Here is a 25,410-nt window from a genome sequence, read left to right on the forward strand (position 1 = left end):
AACAACAAAAGACTAAAACTCTGAGGTGCTGGGGGTGTCAGACTCCTGAACCTCACATGCCACCTGTCCATGTGCCAATGTCTCCGGGGAGTGGAGAGTGAAACAAATCATTCTAAGCTGTGAGTCCTAGGAAGCTTCCAGAATCTCTCCTTGTCTACAGAGGCTCTTCTAAACACCTACAAGACAGCCTTACTAGTTTTACCTCAAAACCATAAGAATGAAAACAAGAAACTTGTAGGTGATCTGTGCTAATAGCTCTTTATGTTAATAGCTCTTTGTTAGCATTAGTGACATGAAGAGATTCATCTTCTACCATGTGTGGGATAAACAGATGTTAGCAGCTGCCCAAGGGCCCAGGACCATGGAGATAATGGCAAGAGATTCTGTTTTCTTCTTCATTTGGCTACAAAAGAGGAAGACGCCTCAGAAGTACATAAGCCTAGTTCTATAATCAGTGACTACCTACTAGCGAATCACGGAATTCTGCAGAGGGATAACCATTTATATCATCTCCTATGCATCTTGGTAGCTGTGTTTAAAAGCCCATCAGGTATCAATATGAACAAGATGGCAATCTTCAGAGAGACTGGGGGCAGCAAGGAGCACAGAAGACAGAATTGGTATTTTTGTGTTCCTCTATCTTTCACACTACTATAAACACAGAAGCTAAAGTCTTTGACAAGTTATTAAAACTAAAGGAAAAAATAACTCATAAATTATTGAAAGCAGCAGCACATTTGATCAGCATTTTTCCCCTTTGCAACAGCCAGAATGGTTAAACTATAAAATGACATCATCCATTAACCCTCCACCCTCAGCTTACCCATCATGCTTCAGGGGAAGTCCTGTCCTCTGACCTCACAGTAAGACCTTGCTGATCTCAAAGAGGCTAAATCATGGGCCCTGAAGATCCCTCACTGTGCTTTGATGGGAGCCAAGACCTAAACCACCAAACCCTAAAGCTGTGTGGGAGGTATCAGCTGGAGGCAGGCACCTCTGTGAGCTGCCCACCCAGCGAAAGGAAAGGCTGCCCTCCATGCTGCCTCTGTCTGCCTTTCAAAACTGGCTTCTGAAGTCTCATGTTATCTTTCACTATGCAACAAACAGAGACTCCTGGTTTTCTTTTATCGTGCCATGCATCAGGATTTTCAGAAGTGTCCAAAATGCATCACAGGTGAACCATAAACTTTGGTTAGAGTGGAAGTCAGATCTTCTGTATACTTGACCAGGCTTGGAAACTCGTCTCCCCTCACCCCCCCCCAAAAAAAAACCATTATAACATGCATGGAGAAACTAGACAGAGGACAGAATGAGACACTCAGTTCTCACCTGCCAGAACCACCCCACATCCTACCTCGGTCCCCAGTGCAACTGTCTAGAAGGTAGGTTAAAAAAAAATATTTGCCAGTGATTAGGTTTTCTTTCGGCCACAACTCAGAAATGCTAATAGAACCATGAGCTACAGTGGCCATCCTGAGGCTTGGAATGACCCCTATGTCACAGAATTAAATCATGACCCAGAATACAGAGTTACTGTGTAATATGATGTATTCTCTATGAAGACCCCAAAGAAATAAATATCCCAAGCCTCCTGGCCCAGGCTAACCTATTGATCGAGGAGAAAAGGGCATTTTTAAAAATTAACGCTGCCCAGAGGCACCATAATGCTTTCAAAAAAAAGTCTTCAGCAGATGGACCATCAATCTTGAGAGCTGGGTTGGAGAAAAACAGCTCATGATGGGGGGATGGGCATTTAGACATTTCACACCTTGCCATGCCTGAATACTGCCTCACAGGAAAAGAGGGAAAAGAAAAAAAGAGAGGACCCAGGCTTCCTTCAGGGATTACAAAGGTCCCGGGGTCCTGTGGGTCCTCAAGTCCCACTGTGCTCTTAACACTGGAAGAGGACAAAGCCAGAGGTCAGCCATTATCTGGGAGGTCAATGCCTCCTGTATCAGCCCCTCCATAAATAACACAGGGGAGACAGGACCTGTTTGTATCTTGAGAAGTACAAACGGTTGTATTACTGTGGGGGGAGCACAGGATACTTGGGGGGTGATCACAGCAGAGGGGCTGACAGGAGAGCCAAAGGGGCATCTCCAGAAAGACAGACCTCTCAGGATGTGAGGCAGACAGGCTGAGTTGGCTAAGGGTCACAGTAACAAAACCCTGCATCTCAGGAAGACAGGAAGAAAGAAAGGGGCAGACTTAAAGTTGGTTGGGTAGAGAGATGGGGGTCGAGTGGGTGAATCTTGGCAGTTGGGGGTTGAATAATCAAAATACATTGCACAAAATTCTCAAAGATTCAATAAAATGATATTATAAAAGGAGATAAAATACATGTAAATTTAAAAGCATGAAGGCTCAAGTCTCTGTGTCTTTTTGCTGTTATTGAATAGCGACCCAACCTATCACTGGGGGCAGGGGTATTTCCTGTTTATGAGTTCATTCTGCTAAGGCTCCACCTCCAGCGCAGAGGGATCAAGTTTGGAGGACATAAAAATCCCAGCTAAAATCACTGTATCCACTCTGGGAGGATGAGTCCCTTGTAACAGTCTCTGCCCCATGATGGCCCCTGGCACATCACTGTGATTGTGTATAAAAGATATGTTATGGGCTCTCTCAGTTCTGCAGGTGGTATCTGTATTGGAGAAGAGCATTGACCTTCACCAAGGGTCTTTGAGATACATGGTCTGTTTTCAGCATCAAACATTAGCCTCCGATACAGCGCTGCTTTACAGTCAGCTCAGTTGGCTGCATCCATTCAGGAGACGAAGGTTGGATAGAAGATGAAACTTAATGACAGTTAAACCACCTATCCCTCATGCCACAACCAGCTAGGAGATGCTGGGGGCACCACAGGCCTGCCCTGAACTCACCCCTAAGAGACACAGAGTACTGAGAGCTACTCGTGATAACTTGATGCTCAACCTTGTAAGTACTGATTCTCAAGAATGTGGACATGAAACTTCTGCTTCTTCCAGGTTCCTGGCCCAGCACAGCAAGCAGGACTCCTTATCCTGTGGTTCCAGAACCTTCTGAACACAGTTACCTCAGCATGTACACAGGAGTAAGCTCACAGAACATTCTAGACCATACCTGTGCAAGGATTCCACCTTCACCTTCCTGATCTTTCTATCCCACCTTGAACATCAACCAACAGGGAGCTGTACTGTATAATTAGTACTTAGTGACTGAGTGAATGAGTCCATGATAAATTCTTCCCAGAGGTTAATGCAAAGAAGTCATTTCTGGTTTATGAAATAGAAGACTACTCAGGAACACTGGTTTCAAGATAAAAGAAAGGGGAGAGAGAGAAAAACACTGAGGAGAGAGGGGACTGCCACACAAGGTCCAGTCCAGAGGCACCAATCCAGTCCTCCATGTCAATCTCTCTTCCCCATCCTCCACTCCCATACCCTCCACCCCTCCCCACCCACCCTGTCCATCCTTCTCTCTCATAATTTGCAAGGTACAGGGCAATGTTAAAGCCACGCTGAGCTCAGATGGGCTCCCTCCCCACACCGCAATTCTCCATGGCTGTGAATGGATGACAGGGCTGAGGACAGACATCCAAAATGGATCACAGAAGAGGAGGAAGCAGGAACAAAGGAAGGAAGGAGGAAGCAGAGAGAGTCCTGTCTCAGAGAGCTTTGGCTGCAGCCTCTAAGTTAGAGGAAACTATAAAAGTACCCTAAACTATTACTAACTAATCAAAATACAGTGTAAACCACATTACAGAACTTTTACATTATCTAATAGTTAAACTTACAAAGCAAAAAAATGTGAAATTAACTTTATTAATATATTTAATACTAGACACTACTTGAGTGTGTCATCAATATAAAACATTAACAAGACATTTTAAACATCTTCCCTTGGACTTATGATAATCCAGATAAAATCAAAGCAACATCTAAGTCTTTTCCTTGTGCCTCTTGACTCTACAAGTTTTGCTCAGTTCTCACTGGATCATAGATTATATTAGACTAGGGAGGTCATGGCTTTCTTCTTAATCATGTTAGCTAGACTGCCACTCACTTCCACTGCACTGTTGGAGGGGTGACTCTCACAACTGAGTGCCCCATTTAGAGAGACCTCTGCACAGGGCTCACTCCTGTGACTACCGAGATGACATATGAAGAAGACGGTGGGTGCTCTCCTGCGTCTCTCCTTCTGCTTCTCAAATCTCTGGGCAATTTGGGATTGGTGTGCTTCTTTCCCAAGTCACAGCCTCAATTTCAGATATTATTGCCTCCCAGTGTGCTTACAAAGACAGCAGTGGTGAGTGGCTTTGCACCCAGCCTCTCAAGCTGCCTCTGAGGCAGGAGGGGCCTCTGGCCTATCAGAATCTCATCTCTTCCTTCAAAGAGTGAATTCTGCACCACATCCACCTCTGTCTAATACCAGCCACTTGAGCTGTTGAGCTAATCCTCTGCTGGGATTAGCATCTACATTCCAACAGTGACCAAAGCAGTTCCATCAGATGCACATCTGCCGAGCTGTGTCACAGAGCTCTGTGGAGGCGACAAGAGCACAGGCTTTCAAGAGCGGAGAGCAATCTGAAGAGAAGCCCGCCCCTGGCATCCACAGGGGGAGTCTTTCCCTACTTTGAACATGAGAAGCAAAGAGAAAACAACAGCACTGCTCTGAGTTATTCCTCTGATAATCCACTATGGTGGTCACCCACAGCCCTCTCACTTCTGTGACCTTAGCCCATGCAAGAAACTTGATGGTTCACTAATTAAATGATTCTAATTGAACAGAGCACACCAGAACCTTCATTCCATCCCTTGGCTCTCCAGATACTGTCAAAATCAACGTCATTGTTTGGAGCTGCCTCTAAGGGTTGCCTTGTACATAAGCTATACAACATTAAGAAGAATCCAAACAATTTTTGGTATCCCAGCTCTTCCATATCTTGAGCTAAGGTTTGAGTCAAATGCAAGGTCATGATCTTGCATGAACAGACAGAGAGAGGTAGGGAATCCAAGTGCTGTCTTAACCAATTAACCTTGGTAGCATCTCCCAGCAGGTCAATTGACCTTAAGAAGCCAAAAATCAAAGCCCATGAAGGTCAAAAATCACCCCATGAGCTGCATGTACTCTGTTTATGGAGAGGTATCTAGTTTTACTTACATTCTGCTTCTTCAGTGGTGACTGTATAGCCAGTGTGGTTTATGTGGTAAGGACTTGGATGTACTTCTGAACTTCCCCAGGAGAATCAGATCTGTTGTTCAGAGATGCTTGGTTTCCATAGAATACTCATTCAACATATTGCCATTGAACTTCATGTCCAAGGTGTCAACACACCTTCCATGAACACTCTCCACATGCCCAGTACTAGATACCAGATACATCTGGTTTGTCATAGAAGCACATCTTCTTTTTCTTTAATCCAGTCATATTTTAATTTATAATTGTATTCATACGGCATTATTATTATAAGTTCCAAATGGAACAAGGAGATAGTGGGAAGAGAAAACCATGTCTGACCATTATTCATTGGGATTCAAAGGCATTAGTCACTGTTATTTGCCTTGTTCTTCGGAATACTTTAAACCAAGGTTGTTTGTTCAGCAACAGAGGTTTGTGTAGTGATGCAGTCTACTCTGTAAGCATTATCTCTGAGTGACAGGGTGAGTTTAAATCTGCCTTCATACATTACTGAGATGCTAACCCGGGTGTGGATAAGTGATCATGATGGCCCTTGATCATGATCATGTGAATTCACAGACTCCCAGAATGCACTGCAATATGACCAGACTATTTGCTTTTCAGAATACTACATGACAAGCCAGTTCCTAAAGGACATGTAACATGTGACAAGAAATATTTGCAGCACAGGGCTCAACTCAGGGTCTCAGTATTATCCACCCACCCACCCTCCTGGGGTAGTGCTCCTTGCCCAGTGGATCACATGGGGATAGTCCTTCTCTGCATCTCTTGCAAAGGGACTGCTACTTCTGACGATCCTATGTCCCTCCCAGTTCCACTTGGATGAAAATGAAGATGAACTTCCTTCCCAAAAGCTATAATGAGAGCTCTAGGCTCTTGTGAAACACCCCTCAGAATACTATACCCCTCCACACAAGAAGAAAGCAGCTATTGATGAACTAGAAAGGAAGATACTTCAGGAAGAACAGATCTTCATAAAGAGACTAGTATAGGCTTGGGCATTTTAGTGTACCTATAATTTAAGCGGGTAATGCCAGGTCACTTCCATTATTACCCTACTAATCACCTTCTGACAGGTATAAATGGTTTGCTAGCCAAGGCTCTTACACTGTCTCACATTACCCAGGTTTCTGAACAACTGTTTCCCCTAAAAGAGTATGAGAGTCAGTCTTTCCTTAGAATGTACCCTAGGAACTTACAGTCTTATTCTTGGCTATTATTATCCAAATTTGAGTTAATTTGCATAACCCACTTTCCTTTTGGGGTTTTCTTTAGCATTGTTTGAGATAGACAAATAACAAAGCCCGCCATTTAAAAGTATACATTTGCAACAACCTGCCAGACAGGATATGCCCATTGGTGCAATATTGACATAACTGTTATGGAGACAACCAACTGCTCTCTGATTTGAGGCCCCTTCCACAAGAGCAAATCCCCACTACTTTATGGGAAGTGGTATGCCCCGATATATGATGGTCCCCAAGGGTCTCAAACCAGCCAATCTATATGGAGAGGCTTCAGAAGACTAAGTAGAGCTCAACCTTGAAAAGGTGTTCAGGAGTTCTCCCTGGTTTGCACAGTCTCTGGAATAGAATCCTCTAGAAGTTCACAATCAGCAGTATGTGGTAGAGACAGAAGCTTGGAGTTTTCCCTGGCTAGGAACATGGAGTTCTGCTGCACATTATTCAGTAAGTGTGGTCCCTAGGATGTCAGTACCCACACACTGTCTTCTGAAAGTGTACAGCCTCCCCCACCTACTTCAGCACCATCCCCTAAGTGATGCAACTACTAGCCACTTGAAACAACACATGGCACATCCTCTCTGAGCCTGTCCTCAGTTCCCATCAGCCTCTGCATGAATGGACATGACAGCCTGCCTCCCATGAGCTATGGACACTGTGAACCCGGAGTAGTTGTCTTTAAACATACTGAAATTTTCATAGGCTCAAATATAAATCTAAACCACTTACTACCTTCATATGTAGTTCAGACAGGAAAGGGGGAAATGTTTACTATGAGTTGTTCATACTTACCTAGTTTCTAAAAAAAAAAAAAATTCTAAAAGGAATATCTCTGAGCACTAGAAAACTATTACCATGTATGTCCAACCTCTTGACATGTATTACCACATAATTTATAAAGTTCACAGTTGAGAACCAGAATTTTTCAAATTAATTTTAATTTTTTATTTCTTTATAATTAATTTAGGTTTTCTTTTTATTAGATATTTTCTTTATTTACATTTCAAATGTTATACCCTTTTATAATTATTTTTACTGAATATTTTATGTATTTACATTTCAAATGTTATCCCCTTTCCCGTTTTCCCCTCCAGAACCCTCCTTCCTATCCTCTTCCCATTAATTTTTAAATACAATCACAGGATGTTTTAAGTATAAAATTTTGTGTTGGGCCACATGCATAGCTGTTCTCAGCTGCATACGTCCCATGATCTGCAGGTTAAACATGCCTGAAGATGGCCATCCTCATTTTTCCATACACAATGTATACTTGTGTTCTATTTTAAAAGCTTCTAAAGATAATTTGAGTGCACTGCAGTGTGTTGCATAGCTTAAGAGATTTGAACACAGAGTAAAGTCTAGGGGCTGGAGAGATGGCTTCACAGTTAAGAGTGTGTACTGCTCTTAGGACCTGAGTTTTCTCACCAGCATTCACATCACCAGCTTATGGCCACTCAAACTTCAGCTCTAAGGGAATCTGATGGCTTCCATCCCACACAGACATATACACAATTAAAAATAACAAAAATAAATATTCTTAAAGTCCAACATCCTTTATTTTTATCAATCTGATCTTGCTCTTTGCATACCTTTTTTCTTTTCTTTTCTTTTCATGAAGTAAGCAGAATGATCTAGTGCCGCTTTTGAGGAGCTGACCCTCCCTCCAGGTGGTCTGCATTTATTCAGTGGTATTTCATAAGGAAATAGTCTTTTCTTCCAAGATACTGTCTCTAATTGGGTCAAAGGAATTAACACTAAACATGCTTCAAAAATAACAAGACACTGGGCTAAGCTCTGCTGTGAGATATATGGCTTCGCCCTTTGCTGAAGCCAGCAGGAATGGCATCAGGTGGACAAGCAATAATCTCAGCCAGCAGGTGTCACCTCCATGGTCTGCATAGTGTCCTGGGGGTTGCATTAATCCAGGGACAGCAATTGCTGTCAGACTTCAGAGGAGGAGTTTCCTCACATTTTCACTATTCCTTTACCTAATATGCAATCATCCCTCATCCAGTCTAGAAACAAGTGATGCTGGGGCTTCCAAAAATGGACTCTGCCATTGATCTTTCGCTGACAGCATTCTGGGTGCGCGGAAAACCCCTCCTGCTTAATTGCCTTTCCAGAACATGCGAATGTTGAAAGAATGAACACATCAACAAGCTCACCCTGTGCAACCTGCCCTGTCCAGGTCACACAGGGAAGAGGTGGGGACACGCAGAGGGCTGGCAGCCTCTCTGCAGCTGTGATCCTGTCTCTAATGAGGATGGTAGAGAGGAAACCTCATCAGCAGTTACCATGACCTAGCAAGGTAATACATCCCAGGAAAAAGGAGTCAGGCATACATCCCCAATCACTCAAGAAGTGATCTCTATTCTCTGAAGGAAGCCCTGGCTGCTTTCTTCCTCACACCGATGGCAGAGGCTTCCTTACCCTCATCTCATCAGGAGAGATCATCCAACAGCCCCACTCCAGCTGGCAGGGCTCTCTGGGGTGTCTCTACTCTCCCGTGAGCTGTTCATGATCACCTTCAGCATCATTAGCCGCCAATGTCTCTCAGCCTCTGGGCTAATTTATCACTCATTTCTACACATTTTCCCTAAAGATAACAAGAAGACTCCCTGCTGAGCCTGAGCGTGTGAAGTCAGGAGAATCAGAATGATTCTTCACTGACCACAGATTGCCATGAGCCCATCAAACCCAAGATTTGTCATCCTCCATGAATGTTTATGAGAAAAGTAAGAAAAGTCATATCTAATGTGGAAATCAGTATGTGTAAGTTAAAGGCAAGCATAGGATCACGAAAGGAAAGCCAATTCTGTGCAACTCTTGGAACTCATTATACACATTTTATTCGGAAGGGTCAGGACACTGCAAATGGTTTCACACCACTTACAAGGAGGCCTAACACTGAAAATAATTAGCTTAAGATCAGAGAAGGTAAGACTTGAATCTTAAGATGTTAAGCAATTTGTGTGAATAACCTCCACATCATTTGTGGGTATGTTGCATGTATGCATACACGTAGTTTCGTCTTCGGAAGCAATAATCATTGACAATAAAATGCCAAGCGGGACTTAGGAAGCATGAGATAACACGCCTCCACAGAAATTTCTCAACATATGGACTAGCAAAACAGCAGCTGTGGACAGGCTTTTAATAGACCTAAAATCCTACAGGAAGTCCCTAACACAAACAATCTTGCATTTAACCACCCTTCCCTAAAGAAGCTCACAAAACTCAGTATCCTGTGGAAAGGATGGGTAAAAGTAAAGTTGTAAACACCAGTCAGAATTTTCATTTCAAAATAATTTGTAAAGAGTAGTAACCATGGGGCTGAAGCAATGGTGCAACAGTTAGAAGCACTTCCTGCTCTTGTGGAAACCAAAGTTACTTCCCGGCACCCACATCCAATGGCTCACAACTGCCCGTAACTCCAGTTAGAACAATCTGGTGCCATCTTCTGGCCTCCAAGTGTAACTGCACACACACATGGTGCACATCCCCACACAGAGATACGCATGTACACATAAAGCAAATTTTTAAATAAATAAAAATCAAGACTAGTAGCCCTTTGGCTAAAGATAGACCTCAGCAGCAGAGCATTCATCTGGCTTTCTTGGGCCCTGTGTTCAATTCCTACACTAAAAGTCTAGTCACACAAAAGACCAAAGAAGTGACAGACATCATGCTAGCTAGGTATGAAGATGATTTCTGAGCATCTTCTAGAATCTCCAGACCTATCTTGTGGATAGATTTCTTCATTTGATCCCAATGAAGACCTGAGACTTGTACACTATAATTGCTTCAACTTCCAGATAATTATGTCTATGGTCTGGAAAATCACCTCCTGTCTTTAACCCCCACAGCATCCTCTTTGTGCTCTCTACCAGACCCAGATTTCCAGACAGATTTACTGTCATCCCCACGCTCTTGGTAATCTGCGGTTTTCACATTCTCATGGGGAGGATAAAATGTGAGGACAGAAGACAAGTGGCCCCTGCACTGATAACCACAACACAGGTGAACAGAAGAATTGAGATATGCCAGACTAGTCTCAATACCATCATCAGCTCACTTGGCCAGGATGGCCCTCTGAGACAGAACTTTCTCACCCAATTCCTACCCAAAACCAAAGGCTGGCCCAGCTAGATTCAAAGATAAGAACTGTGGTTCAGAGCTCCTCTCTCCACCTCTGAACCATGTAGCCAATTCCATGAGAGTCCCAGGATAAGGCCCGTTTAGAAAATAAGAGAGCTGTTTCTGTCCTTTCCCATCAGGGTATGTTGTCTTCCAGACATTGTTTCAGTCAGGGTTTCTATTACTATGATAAAACACCATGACCAAAAAATGAGTTGAGGAGAAAAAGGTTTATTTAGCTTATATTTCCACTTTGTAGTCCATCATTAAACAAAGCCAGGACAGGAACTCAAAGCAGGGGAGGAACCTGGAGACAGGAGCTGATGCAAAGGCCACAGATGGTTGCTGCTTATTGGCTTGCTCATCATGGCTTGCACACCATGGCTTGCTCAGCCTGTGTTCTTATAGAAGTCAGGAGTGGTACCACCCACAATGGGCTAGGCCTTCCCCCATCAATCACTAATTAAGAAAATGCCCTACACTCCTATAACTCAATCTTACAGGGGCATTTTTTTTCCATTGAAGTTCCTTCCTCTCAGGTGACTTTAGCTTATGTCAAGTTGACATAAAACTATCACTACAGACCTGAAATACCCCTATGCCCAGTAATTCCATGGAGCATCCAACTGCCAGACAGGCATGATCCTCAGCAAGTTTTCGCTTTAGATTATCTTTACAAGCAGGTCCTGCAGTCGGATCTGAGTCCTCTCCTTGGGTGAATTACATCGTGCCTATCATCCCTGGGAGACAAGGCCAGAGGGATGATGTCTCAAACGTTACACTTTTACAAACCACTTACACAATGAGCACGCCCGTTTTAAAAATGTTTTCATTTCAGAGAAAAAGAAGATTCCATTATTTGAAAAGAATATCCTTCCTTCCTTTCTGTCGCTTTCATTTCCTTCTTTGGGTTCACTCACTCAGCTGTGTGGTTTGTAAGGTCTTCAAAACCTTTTATACTTGACTGACCTTCAATGAAACCTAAATACAAAAGACTTTTTGGTGGGGTTTCCATGGATACAGAACAAAGCTTCTCTCCATTCACAGGGTAAGAGGCAGAGCTGTGGGTTGCTCCTGCACTGAAAATGAGAGAGATGTGGATCAGATCCAACTTCTGAGAAGGCAGAGTATCTCTGCCCTCAGCCACATGGCTAACTCTGGCTGTGGGTGGCTAGCAAATTTCAGTGTCTCCATCTTCTCTCGATGACTGTACTGAAAGGAGGGGAGAAAATGGGAGGGGTGGCGGTAACAGGGAAGGAGGAGGAGTAGGTTACCCAGTCCAGACTCAGGCAGAGACTGGGCTAGGAGAAGGAGAGATCTGTGATGTGTGAAAAAACAGCTCACAGCCAGGGCCTCCTCAATGCCAGGAGCTGAGCCTGCCTGTGACCTAAACTGCTCACCCTCCCCTGGAAAGCCAGGGTGTACCAATTCTCAAATGCTATGGAGCTAAGCAAACCACATTAACTTTACTGATGTTGAAAGGAGGCTATGCCTACTCCTTCATAATGTCAAAACCTGTGGTTTTCCAAGCTGTGCCTTACTCTGAGAGACTCCACTTTACAAGCAAGTTTTTTCCTTCAGTTTGAAGTAGGGGTATGACTGCAACCTCCTTGGTAGACCCACAGAACCACAGATACCACCTCCTGCTGAGCACAAGCCACATGGAGCAAAATGATGACCCATTTCTGGGAGTAGGAAGGCTGCTACCCTATAAATGGATCTGGAGAATTGAGACTGCAGGAGAACAGGGGCTATTAGAATTACATCAAAGGCTGAGCATCGTGGTCCACTCCTGTAATCCCAACACTCAGGGGGCAGAGATGGGTGGATGGATATCTGTGAGTTCCAGGCCAGCCTGGTCTACAAAGAAAGTTCCAGGAGAGTCAGGGATGTTACACAGAGAAACCCTGTCTCAAAAAACAAAAACAAAGACAAAAGTAAAAAATCAAGGGAACTTAGGCCCAATAACTTATCACTTTGTGTCATTCCCTTTTCTAGACCCTATACAGTGGTAGATACTTAGCATTTTAACAACAATGGCCCCAAACCAACCTATCACCTGATATTTGTTGATGTGCCAAGGGCTGACAAACAGAAGACACCTGACTGTCACTGGCTGCAGCTTGGCTTGGTCCCTGAATGTTGGCATAGCCTGCTTCTGATGTCTACCTGCTTGCCCATCTGGACCTGAACCTATTGTTCTCTGATCAATACTGGATTGGATTCATTTGTCCCTGCAGCTGTCTCCATCTTCCCTCTCAAAATGAGGTTTATCAATGCAGACTCTGTTAACATCTCTAACAGCCCACTTCTGAAACCTTGGGAACTCCAGGCTAGATCTATTTAACTTATATTCATGTAAACCACACATATGCAGATATCTAAGTAGATTTACTGTGTGTTGTGTGATACTAGAGTTAATATTAGTAATTAAGATTTGAATAAAAAGCTAGAGGTGGTGATGTAGGTTGTTAGTCCATGTACTTGGGAGGTAGAGCCATGCAGATCTCTGAGAGTTTGAGGCTAGCCTTGTCTACATAGTGAGTTCTAGGCATAGTAAGGCTACATAGTGAAGCCTTTTTTATAAAACAAAAATCAAGCAACACTGAGATAAAAAACTTCCATTTGCCCCAGCCAGATTGCAAAGGTAGGAAGAATTACCTGGTAAATTGCAGACATTGAAAGGGTTGAAACTTAAGAATTTTTAGTTCAATAAATTCTGGCACCATGGAAAGACACATATATCTGTTTATCTATGTTTGTTGGCATAGCATGGCCACAGAAGATTATTTTCACTCTTAAACCTCCTGGTCCCAAAACATGTCTGTCCTTGAGTGTATTTCATCCTACAAATAAGCCTTCTACGCAGACCAGGGGTTCTGAGTGCACAATTTTAGCCCAGTACCTAGCAAGCATTTAATGATGGCAATGCTGCAAATGAGCCACGTGAAGAAATAATGCACTCGATATGGATGAGAAACTAGTGCTGTTGTTTTGTTTTTTTTTAAATAAGCAAACTATGTGTTAGATCATTTAAATCAAACTCAAGAGTGGTAGTTGCTTTATCGGAATGCACATCCGTGGCTAGAGCACCGTCTTCAAACCACCTTCACACCCGCTTTCCTAAGCAAAACTTGGAGGGCTCACGGTCCCAACATAAATGTCTTCAAAGGCATCCACACTCAGGTAGGTGCAGAGTTTGGAGGTCAGGGAAATTAAATATCAACTGTATATGAGCTTCTGCATAATCAGAAAAGCCCACAAAGGGAACTAAAGAACCCTGATGGGAACAACCCATCAGTGAACTAAAGAATGTTTTCTCTGCTGAACGCTGGGGTAGAACTGACAGAAACGCAGCTCATCGTGTTGAAGCAACTGAGAAAAACACATTGAAGAGAAAGAAAACAACATCAAACATAGCTGGGACTTGGGGGAAGAGAAGCAGCTTATTTTCCTATCGCACCATATTGGATAGCAGAGGAGAATGGCGTCATTATTTTATTATTTATAACTGCTGGGACTTAGCCATATGAGACTTGGCGGAGGTAATCTGGATGGCGGGCTACTTGTTTTATGCTTTTATCATTAGTCACTCCTGCAGCCAAACACCAAAGCTATGAGAAGGCAGAATCTAAGCTCACAGTCGCTGTGAGTGAGCTTGGAAGACTTCCTGCTAGATCTAACATCTCATGTGCACCACGGGGCCAAAGGTGATATAAACACCTACATCATAATGTCAGAGTGGGCAAGAGCACCGGAAGTCATGTAGCTCTACCCCCACCCCGTGTTTCAGGTGATGTGGGGCCATGAGCCTTTGTCCTGTCATCATCACCTCCTTGAGGCATGATTTCAGGGGAGTAATCCAGATGTTTCTGATAGGTTTCCTCATTTGAAAACCTCTGTCCCTCACCCTTTCCCTGATCTTCACCATCACCAACAGAAATCTGGCCTGTGATGACTAATATGGTTTTCGATTTGAAATCTCAATTGAATCTGGGGCCAACTAAGAACACACCTCCATACAGATATATGGGGATATATCTTGGAAGAATTGACTAAAGGGGAAAGACCCTCCACTAGAATGGGTAGCACCTTCTGTCTGGAGTCTACATACAAAGTGGTCTGAGGGACAGAAATACTGCTTTTGCCTGCCAGCCTTTGCTCCCTGCTTGTGAGTGAATCTGCTCTGTTGTTGTTGTTGCTGCTGCTGCTGCTGCTGCTGCTGCTGCTAATGAGGATGGTGATGATGCCATCCATTCTTTGCTGACGTCAGAACCACCTGATTCAGTCTTCCACCATGGCCTGGACACCTGAGGCTCTCCAGGCTTCATGCAAACCTTCAGCACCAAACTGGAACTACTGAGACATCCAGCTACATAGAGCAACTACTGGGGTTCCAGCCTCTTTACCAAATAACCACTATTGAACTACCCAACCCAAAGTGTGTACCCCAATCTAATCAATCTCCCTTGTTGCCTATATTTATTCTGTAAGTTCTGCTACCCCGGAGAATCTTGACTGAAGAGACCCTTTCAAGTGGTGCATGGTAAGACAGACTCTGTGTTGCATGCTTTACAAACCATACATCCTCATGAAGGCAGACTCAGCCACTCAGCTCCACCTCACTTGGAACCTGCAGCTGATGCCCAAACATGGCGTTACCCAAGATCACAGAGGGCTGGTGTAACAAAGTATAGCCTACTATGCAGCCATTGACCACGTGGCTCCATAGTTAAAATGAGTTGTGCTGTCAATCTAATACCCATATTTGAAGGCTTAGTACAGAGGGGAATCAGAGGAGATAACCTATATTTTTATTCTGTATGCACATCCAAATAATATTTTGGTCTGAGGAGTTTAATATGTTATTAAAACTAGTTTATCTGTTTCATTTTGGCTTCTTTTTTTTAACATACTTGTTGGATATTGACTGTTGCCCTCCCATATCCTCTTCCTTTTGGTCACTATGACTTGTTAAGGTCCCCATCTTAAAGGCTTTGGTATTGCCCTATGGCAGGAGGTGGAGTCTTTAGGAGGTATGACCTAATGGGGAAAAGTGAGGGTACTGCAGTGTGTCCTTGAAGGGGTAGTGTAACCCCTGTGTAGGAAGCCGCCCTCACATTTGCCATTACAAGATGGCGCTGACAGCTGTGTTCTAAGTAGTAAACATAATCTGCACACGTGCAGGGGCAGTTTTCCCGCCATGTGTTCTGCCTTTCTCGTGATGACAACTGGGCCGATGGGCTGCAGCCAATCAGGGAGTGACACGTCCTAGGCGAAGGATAATTCTCCTTAAAAGGGACGGGGTTTTGCCATTCTTTCTCTTGCTTTCTTGTTCTTGTTCTTTTTCTTGCTTTCTTGCTCTCTTGCTCTCTTGCGCTCTTGCTCTCTTGCTCTCTGGCTCCTGAAGATGTAAGCAATAAAGCTTTTGCCGCAGAAGATTCCGGTTTGTTGTGTTCTTCCTGGCCGGTCGCGAACGCGTGTAAGACCCCTGTCCCTTCCTTCCTGTGTTTCATGAGGTGAGCAGTCACTGTCGGATGCACCCTTCCCATTATGCACCATGATGGCATAGGACCAAAGAAACAGGATCAAATCACAGACTGGATTCTCTGAAACTGTGAGCCAGAAGAGCCTTTCCTCTTTTCAGTGGATTAGCTTAGGTGTCCTGGAAGCAGCAGCAGGTGACCAGCGCGTACACCCCACCTCTCAGCCCTGCTCCATCTCTCACAGTGCTATATGACAAGGGGAAATCAAGAAAAATGCCTGACTGTATGTAAACAGTCGAACTGCACCAGATGTATTGTGGGTAAAGAAGGTGACCTCTCTGTAACATTAGACCCTCTGTGAATCTTAGGAGGGTGAGGACAACAGGGGAAGAGAGGAGGAGGAGGATGGAAAATGGCGAGCAAACTTAACATACTCATCTGACTGCCAGCCTGTCAGAGAACGTGAACGGCCTAAAACTTCTCCGTGAGAATGCCACGGTGGATGCAGGGCTGCTCAGACTTGGTGTGGTCTTCCCTTTGTCATCCTTGGCTGATAGTTCTAAACACCAAAACGGTGGGAAGGAGGAGTGTGTGTGTGTCTGTCTGTCTGTCTGTCTGTCTGTCTGTTGTATATGTGTCTGTGTGAGTCTAGTGTGTGTGTCTGTGTGTCTGTTGTATATGTGTCTGTGTGAGTCTAGTGTGTGTGTCTGTTGTGTATGTATATATGTCAATGTGTCTCATGTTTATGTGTATGTATATGTCTGTGTGAGTCTAGTGTGTGTGTCTGTGTGTCTGTCTGTGTCTGTTGTATGTGTGTCTGTGTGTAAGTCTAGTGTGTGTCTGTTGTGTATGTATATATGTCAATGTGTCTCATGTTTATGTGTATGTGTATGTATATGTCTGTGTGTGTCTCATGTGTATGTGTCTGTGTATGTATCTGTGCATGTGTCGCACGTGAATGTGTCTGTGTGTGTCTGTGTGTGTGTCTATCTGTGTCTGTTGTGTGTGTCAGTGTGTTATATGTGTCTGGTATATGAGTATGTGTCTGTGTGTCTGTGTATGTGTGTATGTGTGTGTGTGTCTGTGTGTGCGTGCCTGTCTGTGTCTGTTTTGTGTGGCTATGTTTTGTGTTTGTGTCTGTTGTGTGTATATATGTCTATGTGTGTGTCTCTGTGTTGTGTGTGTGTATATGTCTATGTGTGTGTCTGGTGTGTATATGTCTGTGTCTCTCTGTATGTGTGTCTGTGTATGTGTCTGTTTGTGTATGTGTAGTGTGCATGTGTCTTTTGTGTGTGTCTGTGTGTGTTGTATGTATATGTGTCTATGTGTGTATCTGTTATGTATGTATCTGTGTGTCTGTCTGCCTGTGTATCTCTGTGTGGTGTGTTTATGTGTTGGTATGGTATGAGTATGTGGTGTGTTTGTGTGGTGTGTGGTATTGTGTACACGTGTGTGGTGTGGTGTATATGTGGTGTGATGTGTGTCTGTGTGTGTGTGTGTGTGTGTGTGTGCATGTGTGATGTGTATGTGTGATGTGTATGTGTGATGTTTTAGAAGGAGCTGAAGGGGTCTGCAACCCTATAGGTGGAACAACAATATGAACTAGCCAGTACCCCCAGAGCTCGTGTCTCTAGCTGCATATGTAGCAGAAGATGACCTATTCGGCCATCACTGGGAAGAGAGGCCCCTTGGTATTGCAAACTTTATATGCCCCAGTACAGGGGAATGCAAGGGCCAAGAAACAGGAGTGGGTGGTTAGGGGAGCAGGGAGAGGGGAGGGTATAGGGAACTTTCGGGATAGCATTTGAAATGTATATAAAGAAAATATCTAATAAAAAAAGAATATGAGCAACAACTGAAGCTCTCATGCATCCCTGGACAGATACTGCTTTAGTTTTACTGTAGCCATGTATGTCATCTTAAGTGACACGTGTTTGAGCAACTTCACATCAGAGTTACCAATATTTTGATCAGCCAAGGGCCATCACACTTCCAAATTCCACCTAGGAGCTCACTGACAGTTGTTCTCCTGAGTTATTTTTACTAAGGTGTCACCATGTTTCTCCAGCATCATGCAGACAGTACTGCAGAGGGTTCAGCCAAACTCTGGAGTCGAAGAGTTTTGTCCTTCCCATACCGCAGGATTCCCATCTTTCTATCCTGTCTGAAACTGGCATGGCAATCTTGTCCATTCCCAACAGAGAATATTAATTCCAAGGGGAAATTGCATCATATTCTATAAAAGATCAATTTAGAATATATAGAGAGAGGGCTTGCAAAATGTCCATTTCTTTAAAGATTTTGGATCTTCTCAGGCATGGTGGGAGAATTACAAGTTCAAGACCAGCCTGGAAAAGTCAGTGTGACTCTTTCAAAAACTTTAACTGGTTAGGAAGCAAGGTGGAGCCGAGGACTCACAACCTCAGGTGATGATGACAGAGCAGAGGCCAGGAGCCATGCAGAAATGCACCCTGAGAATCTGAATCCAGCTGTTGTGTGCTGACCTGCCCACCAGACTCCAGCTGCTCTGAAACCTGCTCCATGCCACCGCTCTTTCCTTACTCTTCTCCCCTCCTGACCCTGGGTCTAGATTTGAAGTATGCTAAGACACTATGGCTCTTTCAACTTGTGCTTTTTGTTCATCTAAAAAGGAGTAACCCTCTTGAGCTTCCTCTCTGGACCCTCCCCCATACTCAGACCTCTCTAGAACTGAGCCCCAGCAGGACACAGTAGCTCTTAATTTTTTAAACAAAATATCCACTAAATTAAAATTACTGTAACTGACCTTCGTATGTGCTTCATTTCAGTAGACTTATTAAAGACTTGGCATTAGTACAAACCTGAGATGAAAGCTTGAAGAAAAGCAAGATGTCCAGCTCAGTGACCCATGGGACTTCACACAAGCCCCATCCCCGACCCATGATCCTAAGGCACAATGACAACAGAGAAGTATGTAGCATCTTGAGGGAAGGGAACGGCTCTGGTCCACGTGGTCAGCTACGGTGGGGCACATGCACTCCCAGTCATTTTCTTTATGTACCTCCTTCCTTAGGCTCATGCCAGTGTCCATCACAGGACAACTCTAGAGAATGGTCACTAACAAGAGCAGTCCTGAAATAGAGCTAGCTCAGATAAAACAGCTCTCTACCAGAAACTTAACTGTTAACCAAAGCCAGACAGCCATAAGATGAAGATGGTTTACATTTGGTTACTAACTTCCCCCTGAAGGTATATCAGTTGCTACCATGGAGTCTAACACCAGGACACTGAATACACTGAAGCAATAGCTTACACTATAGCTAATGCAGATGAAGGACTGACTATCCTTAAGTATCCTACAAGTGGGTTTCAGGGACATAAAGATGGCTTGGTGAGTAAAAAGGCTTGCCACCAAGACCAATGGCCTGAGTTCAGTGCCAGGAACCACATGGTGAAAGGAGAAAACTGACTCCAGCAAGTTGCCCTCTGGCTTCCACGTGCACGTAAATAAGTGTAGTTATTTTTAAAGATAAAATATAAAAGCTGTGTTTCCATATTTATTCTACAGTAAATAAAAGAAAGAGAGAAGAAAGAAAGAAAGAAAGAAAGAAAGAAAGAAAGAAAGAAAGAAAGAAAGAAAGAAAGAAAGAAAGAAAGAAAGAAAGAAAGAGAGAGAGAGAGAGGAAGAAAGGGAGGGAGGGAGGGAGGGAGGGAGGGAAGGAGGGAGGGAGGAAGAAAGGGAGAGAGGGAGGGAGGGAGGGAGGGAGGGAGGAAGGAAGGAAGGAAGGAAGGAAGGAAGGAAGGAAGGAAGGAAGGAAGGAAAAGAAACCCTTAGTTCACCAGAAGAGCCAAATGTTGTAACTACATTAACTAGACAAAATCATCTGCTAATTTTCTCTAGTGAACTAACAAAAAAGACAACTACATGTTTGGTGTCTTCCGTGTGTCTGAAGTGAAGTATTTTCTGATAAGTCATTATTCCAACAACCTACAAGTCAGGTATATCATTAGCCTCAGTTCGGGATGGAGTGGGACACTAGCTAGTCCAAACATAGCAAGTGCAGAAGCCAAACCAGAACAATCTGACTTGAGAGTCCATTCTGAGCACCACATTCAACTGTCTACTCCTGACACGTACAAGGCACATGTGTATATGTAATACACTTGTATTTTTATATATAAATATATGTGTGTGTGTACTGGAATATGCTTTAAGTGGGGAGAATTAACTATAAATAGCTGTGTATTACGTGATCTAGACTCAATCTTGTGAATACTACTGAGACATGAGGTGTGGGCTGTTGCTGAAAGGGAAAGTCTGCTCCAGACAGCCAGATACACTAAGTCTAGACACATACAGTCCTCTCCCCCCACCTTTCTAATCATGAAACAGAAAAAGGGTTTCCACATGCATTTAATCTTACTCATCTTTTAAACTTTAAGTCCGGCCATCAAAATATGAGGTTGACAATTGTAATACCCTACTGGCATACCTCAGCATAATATGAAAATAAATTGTCTAATTTTATTTTCATTTGCCTACGGTCCTGTCCAGTTCCTGACTTGTTTCTCTTCACAGCATGGCTGATGTTTTGTCACCATAGTATTTGTTTCATGTGCTGTCCCAGAGTCACCTGTTTCTAAGATTGTTATCTCAAGGATGACTGTCATTGGGATCTAGTTGCTTGGGTAGATATTCTTGGAATGGTGGTCCCAAAGATGACTATTTAAGAGATTCTCATTGCTCAGGTGGTTGTTCTAAGAACTGTCCCAAGGATGACTCTTTAGAGGACTCTCGTTCAAATTGTTGTTCTGGAGATGATGGTTTGAAAGATGAGTATACAGGTATCTCTTGCCATTGCTGCTCTGGGGATGGTGGTCCCAAGAATAACTGTCCAGGAGACTCTTGTTCAAGTTGTTGCTCTGGGGATGGTGGTTCCAAGGATGACTTTACAGAAACCTCATGTTGTTCAAGTTGTTGCTCTGGGGATGGTGGTCCCAAGGACAACTGTACAGGTACCGTTTGTTGTTCAAGTTTCTGCTCTAGGAATGGTAGTCCCAGGAATGACTGTATATGTACCTCTTGTTGTTCAGGTTGTTGCTCTAGAGATGGTGGTCCCAAGGAGGACTGTACAGGTATCTTTTGCTGCTCAAGTTGATGCTTTAGAGGTATTGGATCCAAGGATGATTGCGTAGGGGATTCCTTTTTCTCAGGTCTTTGTTCTGGGGATGGTGCTCCCAAAAATGACTTTACAAAGGATTCTTGTTGCTCATGTCTTTGGTCTTCAGTTAATGATGACTCTTCTAGTGATTCTTGTCCTATTGATGGATCTCTCTGAACTTCTGCTTCTACTTGGGTTTCTATCAGTACAGGTGTGGATTTTTCTTCTAAAATGTCATGTTGTTTTTTTTCTTTTTTCCAGTAAACAAAATAAGACAAAATCACCAATAAATTGTCATCTAATCACAGACAAACAAATGTTGCTATCATAATAATATTAAGGATTTAGTAATGACAGTGAAAATTTTTGCATGGAGTATTAAACTTGAAATGCTCTTTTGATTATATCATCATGTTTGCTCTCATGTATAAACACTATCTCAAGCAAGTATTAGAAGAATAGAAGAGATGCCTAAGAGAAGGGGATGAAGGGAATGTCACCAGACAGTAACTATACATATATAGTCTGTTTTCATTGAAAATTAATGGTTAAGTTTCCTTACTTTTTCTATGAGTCGCTGAGACAGGGAAGGTACTTTTATTCAATGAAAAGGAAAGAAATGAAAACATAAGAGAGTCTGGAGCCTGTGCTCAACACAAACAAGACAGCCTAAGTACATTTAAAGTACATAGAAGAGACCTATGTTCACCAGCTCCTTGTGAAAAATCACATACTCCAGACAAAAACTAACCATTATTGATCTGAGAAAATCAAAACCATCATCCTCTGAAAGTAACACAAAAATGCCTCTTCCTAGCAGAGCTTCACAGAACCTGGAGGAGACCAGGTAGCCCACGTGACATGCATAAAATGTGCTATGTTGACCTCTGACCTTCTTATCAAGGTCTATTCTCCCTCTCATCTTCAGCTGCAACAGCCAAATCCCAAAGCAGAAAGTTAGTTTCATTCTAACCTTCTATTTCCAAAGTGCCAAATCTAGACCATTTGGTCTATTCCCAGATACCTGTTGGTACCTGTATGCCCTCACTGTCTTGGCCCAGGTCACCTCATCTGATAGAATACTAGGGTTATACCCAAATACTCCTGTGTTCCCTTTGCTACTAAATAATACATAAATTTAGTCAACTATCTCTCTGGTTTAGCATTCTACAAGACAAACGATATTATAGCAAATAAAGGCCTGGCACCCATGATCACCTGACTACCAGATCTGCATCTTAGTAGGTCAATGAGTAGTTCCAACCAAAGGAATGTGAGCCACATCTTATCCCTTCTGTACTGAGGGGGTTAAGTGTTTAATGCAACTTATTCCTGTCTCTGCCTTTCTCTTTGGCATCAAATTCAGAGCCCAGGTGCTGCTGGGCAACCTCACAGCACCAGGGACACCTAGGTCCTGAAGGGAAGAGAAAAGCTCAGTAGAGATTCTACCCCACAGTGGGATTTCTGTGGTCATTAAAGAAAGCTCTGCCATGCAAAGTCATTGAGACTTGGGGTTGATATTCCTTACTGCAATTCAGTCTTCCTCCATCACTAGCACAAAGGACAAAAGAGTCAAGCCCTGCTTTACCACGTTATGTTCCTTTCCTTCCTCACACACCAGCCTTTGACTCCATGCACACCCAATGAGCCAAACCTCGAAAATTTCACTGTAGCTTTGCCACGATCCTTAATACTCAAATCCCTCTGCCCACAGTTCCTTCCCCATAGTGTCTGACAGGCAAATTCCTGCTGACCATTAACGACTGTCCTTTGTACAGATCTTATATCTTAGCATCCTTCTTCCCAGTCTCTGGCAGTCCATCATTCTAAATATGGTCTGTCTCCAGGTATCTGCTAAATTTCTCTACCTTCCCACTTATCATTGGCAACTTTCTCCACCCCAGTTACACCTTGACACATATGAGCTCACTCAGAACAGCGGAATTGTGTTGTGCTCACACATATTCCCTCCTCAGTCAGCACACACCCAATCCACAATGAGCAGCTTATACTGGGCTTTGTGATAATAATGACATTGGAGTCTTGCTTTCAAAATAACCTTGGACAATCCCCACTTCCTTCTCTTGGTTTCACTGAATTCTCTCTTGGAAAATAGAAAAATTCATGCCTACAGGAACTGTAGGAATATCATGATAAATAGTTGAAAGCTTTCTGAGAAAATTTTTAAAAATCAATGTTTATATCATGCAATTTCCATTGTTATAAAAGCTTAAATAGTGAACATAAATAAATGCTTACATGATATAGTACCCATTGTTATAAAAGCTTAATAGTGAAATATATACATACATACATACATACATACATACATACATACATACATACATACATACATAGTTATAAAAGCTTATTGAGGGGAGAGGGGGTGGGTGGCTATGGGGGACTTTTGGTATAGCATTGCAAATGTAAATGAGCGAAATACCTAATAAAAAATGGAAAAAAAAAGCTTATTGAAAATAAATGTATGAACCAGAGGTATGGAAAAAAACCTAAAGACTGACATATGCCATGTATAATCCAGGTAGAAGTCAGAGCCTAGGGTAGTTGTTCCTGGCCTCTGTCTCCTCACTGCCCCCTAGTGAATGCAGTTAAGACTCCACATAGGGGTTGTGGCAGACCCCAGGCATGAGCAACTGTATCCTACTCATCATTTTTCTCAAGCACCCAAGTGACATGTGGAAGAAATTCAGCATATTCCATAAATTAAACATAAATCATGATTGAACCCAGAAATTCCCTCATCCCATCCACATAGACCCTTTTTGAAGACATGTGACATCAGAATGAGCAAAACTGAAAATACAATAAAGGTATAAAATGTGTCTGTATGGATAAAATATTAATATGATATGACAAAAGGAAGATACAAAACAACAGTTTGGCAAAAATATGCCTATGTGAAGATATATAGAAATCCATTTTCAAAGTCCTGACATTCACCTTGTCTTTCAAATTCAACCATAAGTGAGATCAAGGAGTTGTTCTCAGAACTGCTTGTGGTCTATACAGCTTCCTTTCATAATTCGGCCTGTCATCTAATCAGCTTCTAACTGTGGCTAAGGCTATCACCTGCAGTACACTGGGGGCACATGGTTATCTGAGGTGGCCTGCTTATCACCAGTCTTGGAAGATTTTCTCTAATCTTTTCTTTAATATAGTGTCAGGATAAATGCAGTGAACTTTCAAAATAATTGCATAAAGCAATAAGAAGACGACGACCTAAACTGCACTGGCTAGAATATAGTGCTAGCATATGTTAAGTCAAAGAATTCCTTTGTCAAATGACCTAGTGATCACCATTCAGAGCACAGTTTAGCAAACTGCACTCACAGCTAGGGGAGCCCAGTGCATCCAAAGCTACTCTTACACAGGAGGCAGAAAAACCCAGATATGGCTGGCAATAAAGTGATCTCACCACAGTCACTCAGATGGACAGAGTGACCCCAAATGCTCCTCTGCCCACTCCTTATATCATGTACAAAAGTCCTGCAAATGATCAATCACTCATAGTGCATTCTCTTACCAGGCGTTGGAACCACCTCTTTATTCTTGCAGAAGTTCTTGAGAGCTGCTAAAATGGAAAGGAACATGGGCGTTAGTGAACTGAGCAGAGGATTCAACATGAGCTGTCAGTGGGACACCTATGGCCAAGAGAACCAGTAGAACGCAACCTTTTGGATAGCTTGGAGAGAATTTTAGACTAATAAAAAATGACCCTATTGGGGCTGGAGGGATGATTCAGGAGTTAAGAACACCAACTGCTCTTCCAGAGATCCTGAGTTCAATTCCCAGCAACCACATGGTGACTCACAACCATCTGTAATGGGATCTGATGCATTCTTCTGGGGTGTATCTGAAGACAGCTATAGTGTACTCATATAAATAAATCTTTAAAAATGACCCAATTGAAAATATAACCATCCTTCTGTTATGTAGAAATAGATGTTGACATCATTCTTTGGATAATTATTGGATGTTGATCTGCCCACTTTCTTTCTCAAAGGGAAAGGCATATTTTGCTTGAATTTACTGGCTTTGCTCTCTCCTTCAGCTTCATAGTGCTCCCTCCTCCAGCTTCATAGTGCTCCCAGTGACTGGTGGTAGTGATTCCTGTGTTGTAGTTTTCTACACAGGAAACAGACCCTCTCTAGCAGAACTTTGACCAGAACACATAAAGCTCCTTTGTGGCTAACCTAGGAATCCTGG

At 43.0% G+C, this 25,410-nt stretch overlaps 1 protein-coding gene across 2 annotated transcripts in view; it reads right to left on the bottom strand.

Annotated features, from left to right (window-relative positions):
- Window positions 1-25,410, bottom strand: part of Dcdc2c (doublecortin domain containing 2C) — a 115,148-nt gene that overhangs the window by 11,656 nt on the left and 78,082 nt on the right. The window contains exons 11-12 of one of the 2 annotated variants that reach the window (NM_001373956.1): window positions 24,728-24,775; window positions 20,418-21,433 (exon numbers count right to left, since the gene is read on the bottom strand). The exons of the other annotated variant lie outside the window; for it this stretch is intronic. Of the exons in view, the coding sequence (NP_001360885.1) occupies window positions 21,410-21,433; window positions 24,728-24,775 (72 nt within the window). The 3' untranslated portion in view covers window positions 20,418-21,409. Of the gene's footprint in view, window positions 1-20,417; window positions 21,434-24,727; window positions 24,776-25,410 lie in introns of those variants that run through there. 2 annotated transcript variants of the gene reach the window in all.

This window comes from Mus musculus, chromosome 12, assembly GCF_000001635.26.
Source record: "Mus musculus strain C57BL/6J chromosome 12, GRCm38.p6 C57BL/6J".
NCBI lineage: Eukaryota > Metazoa > Chordata > Mammalia > Rodentia > Muridae > Mus > Mus musculus.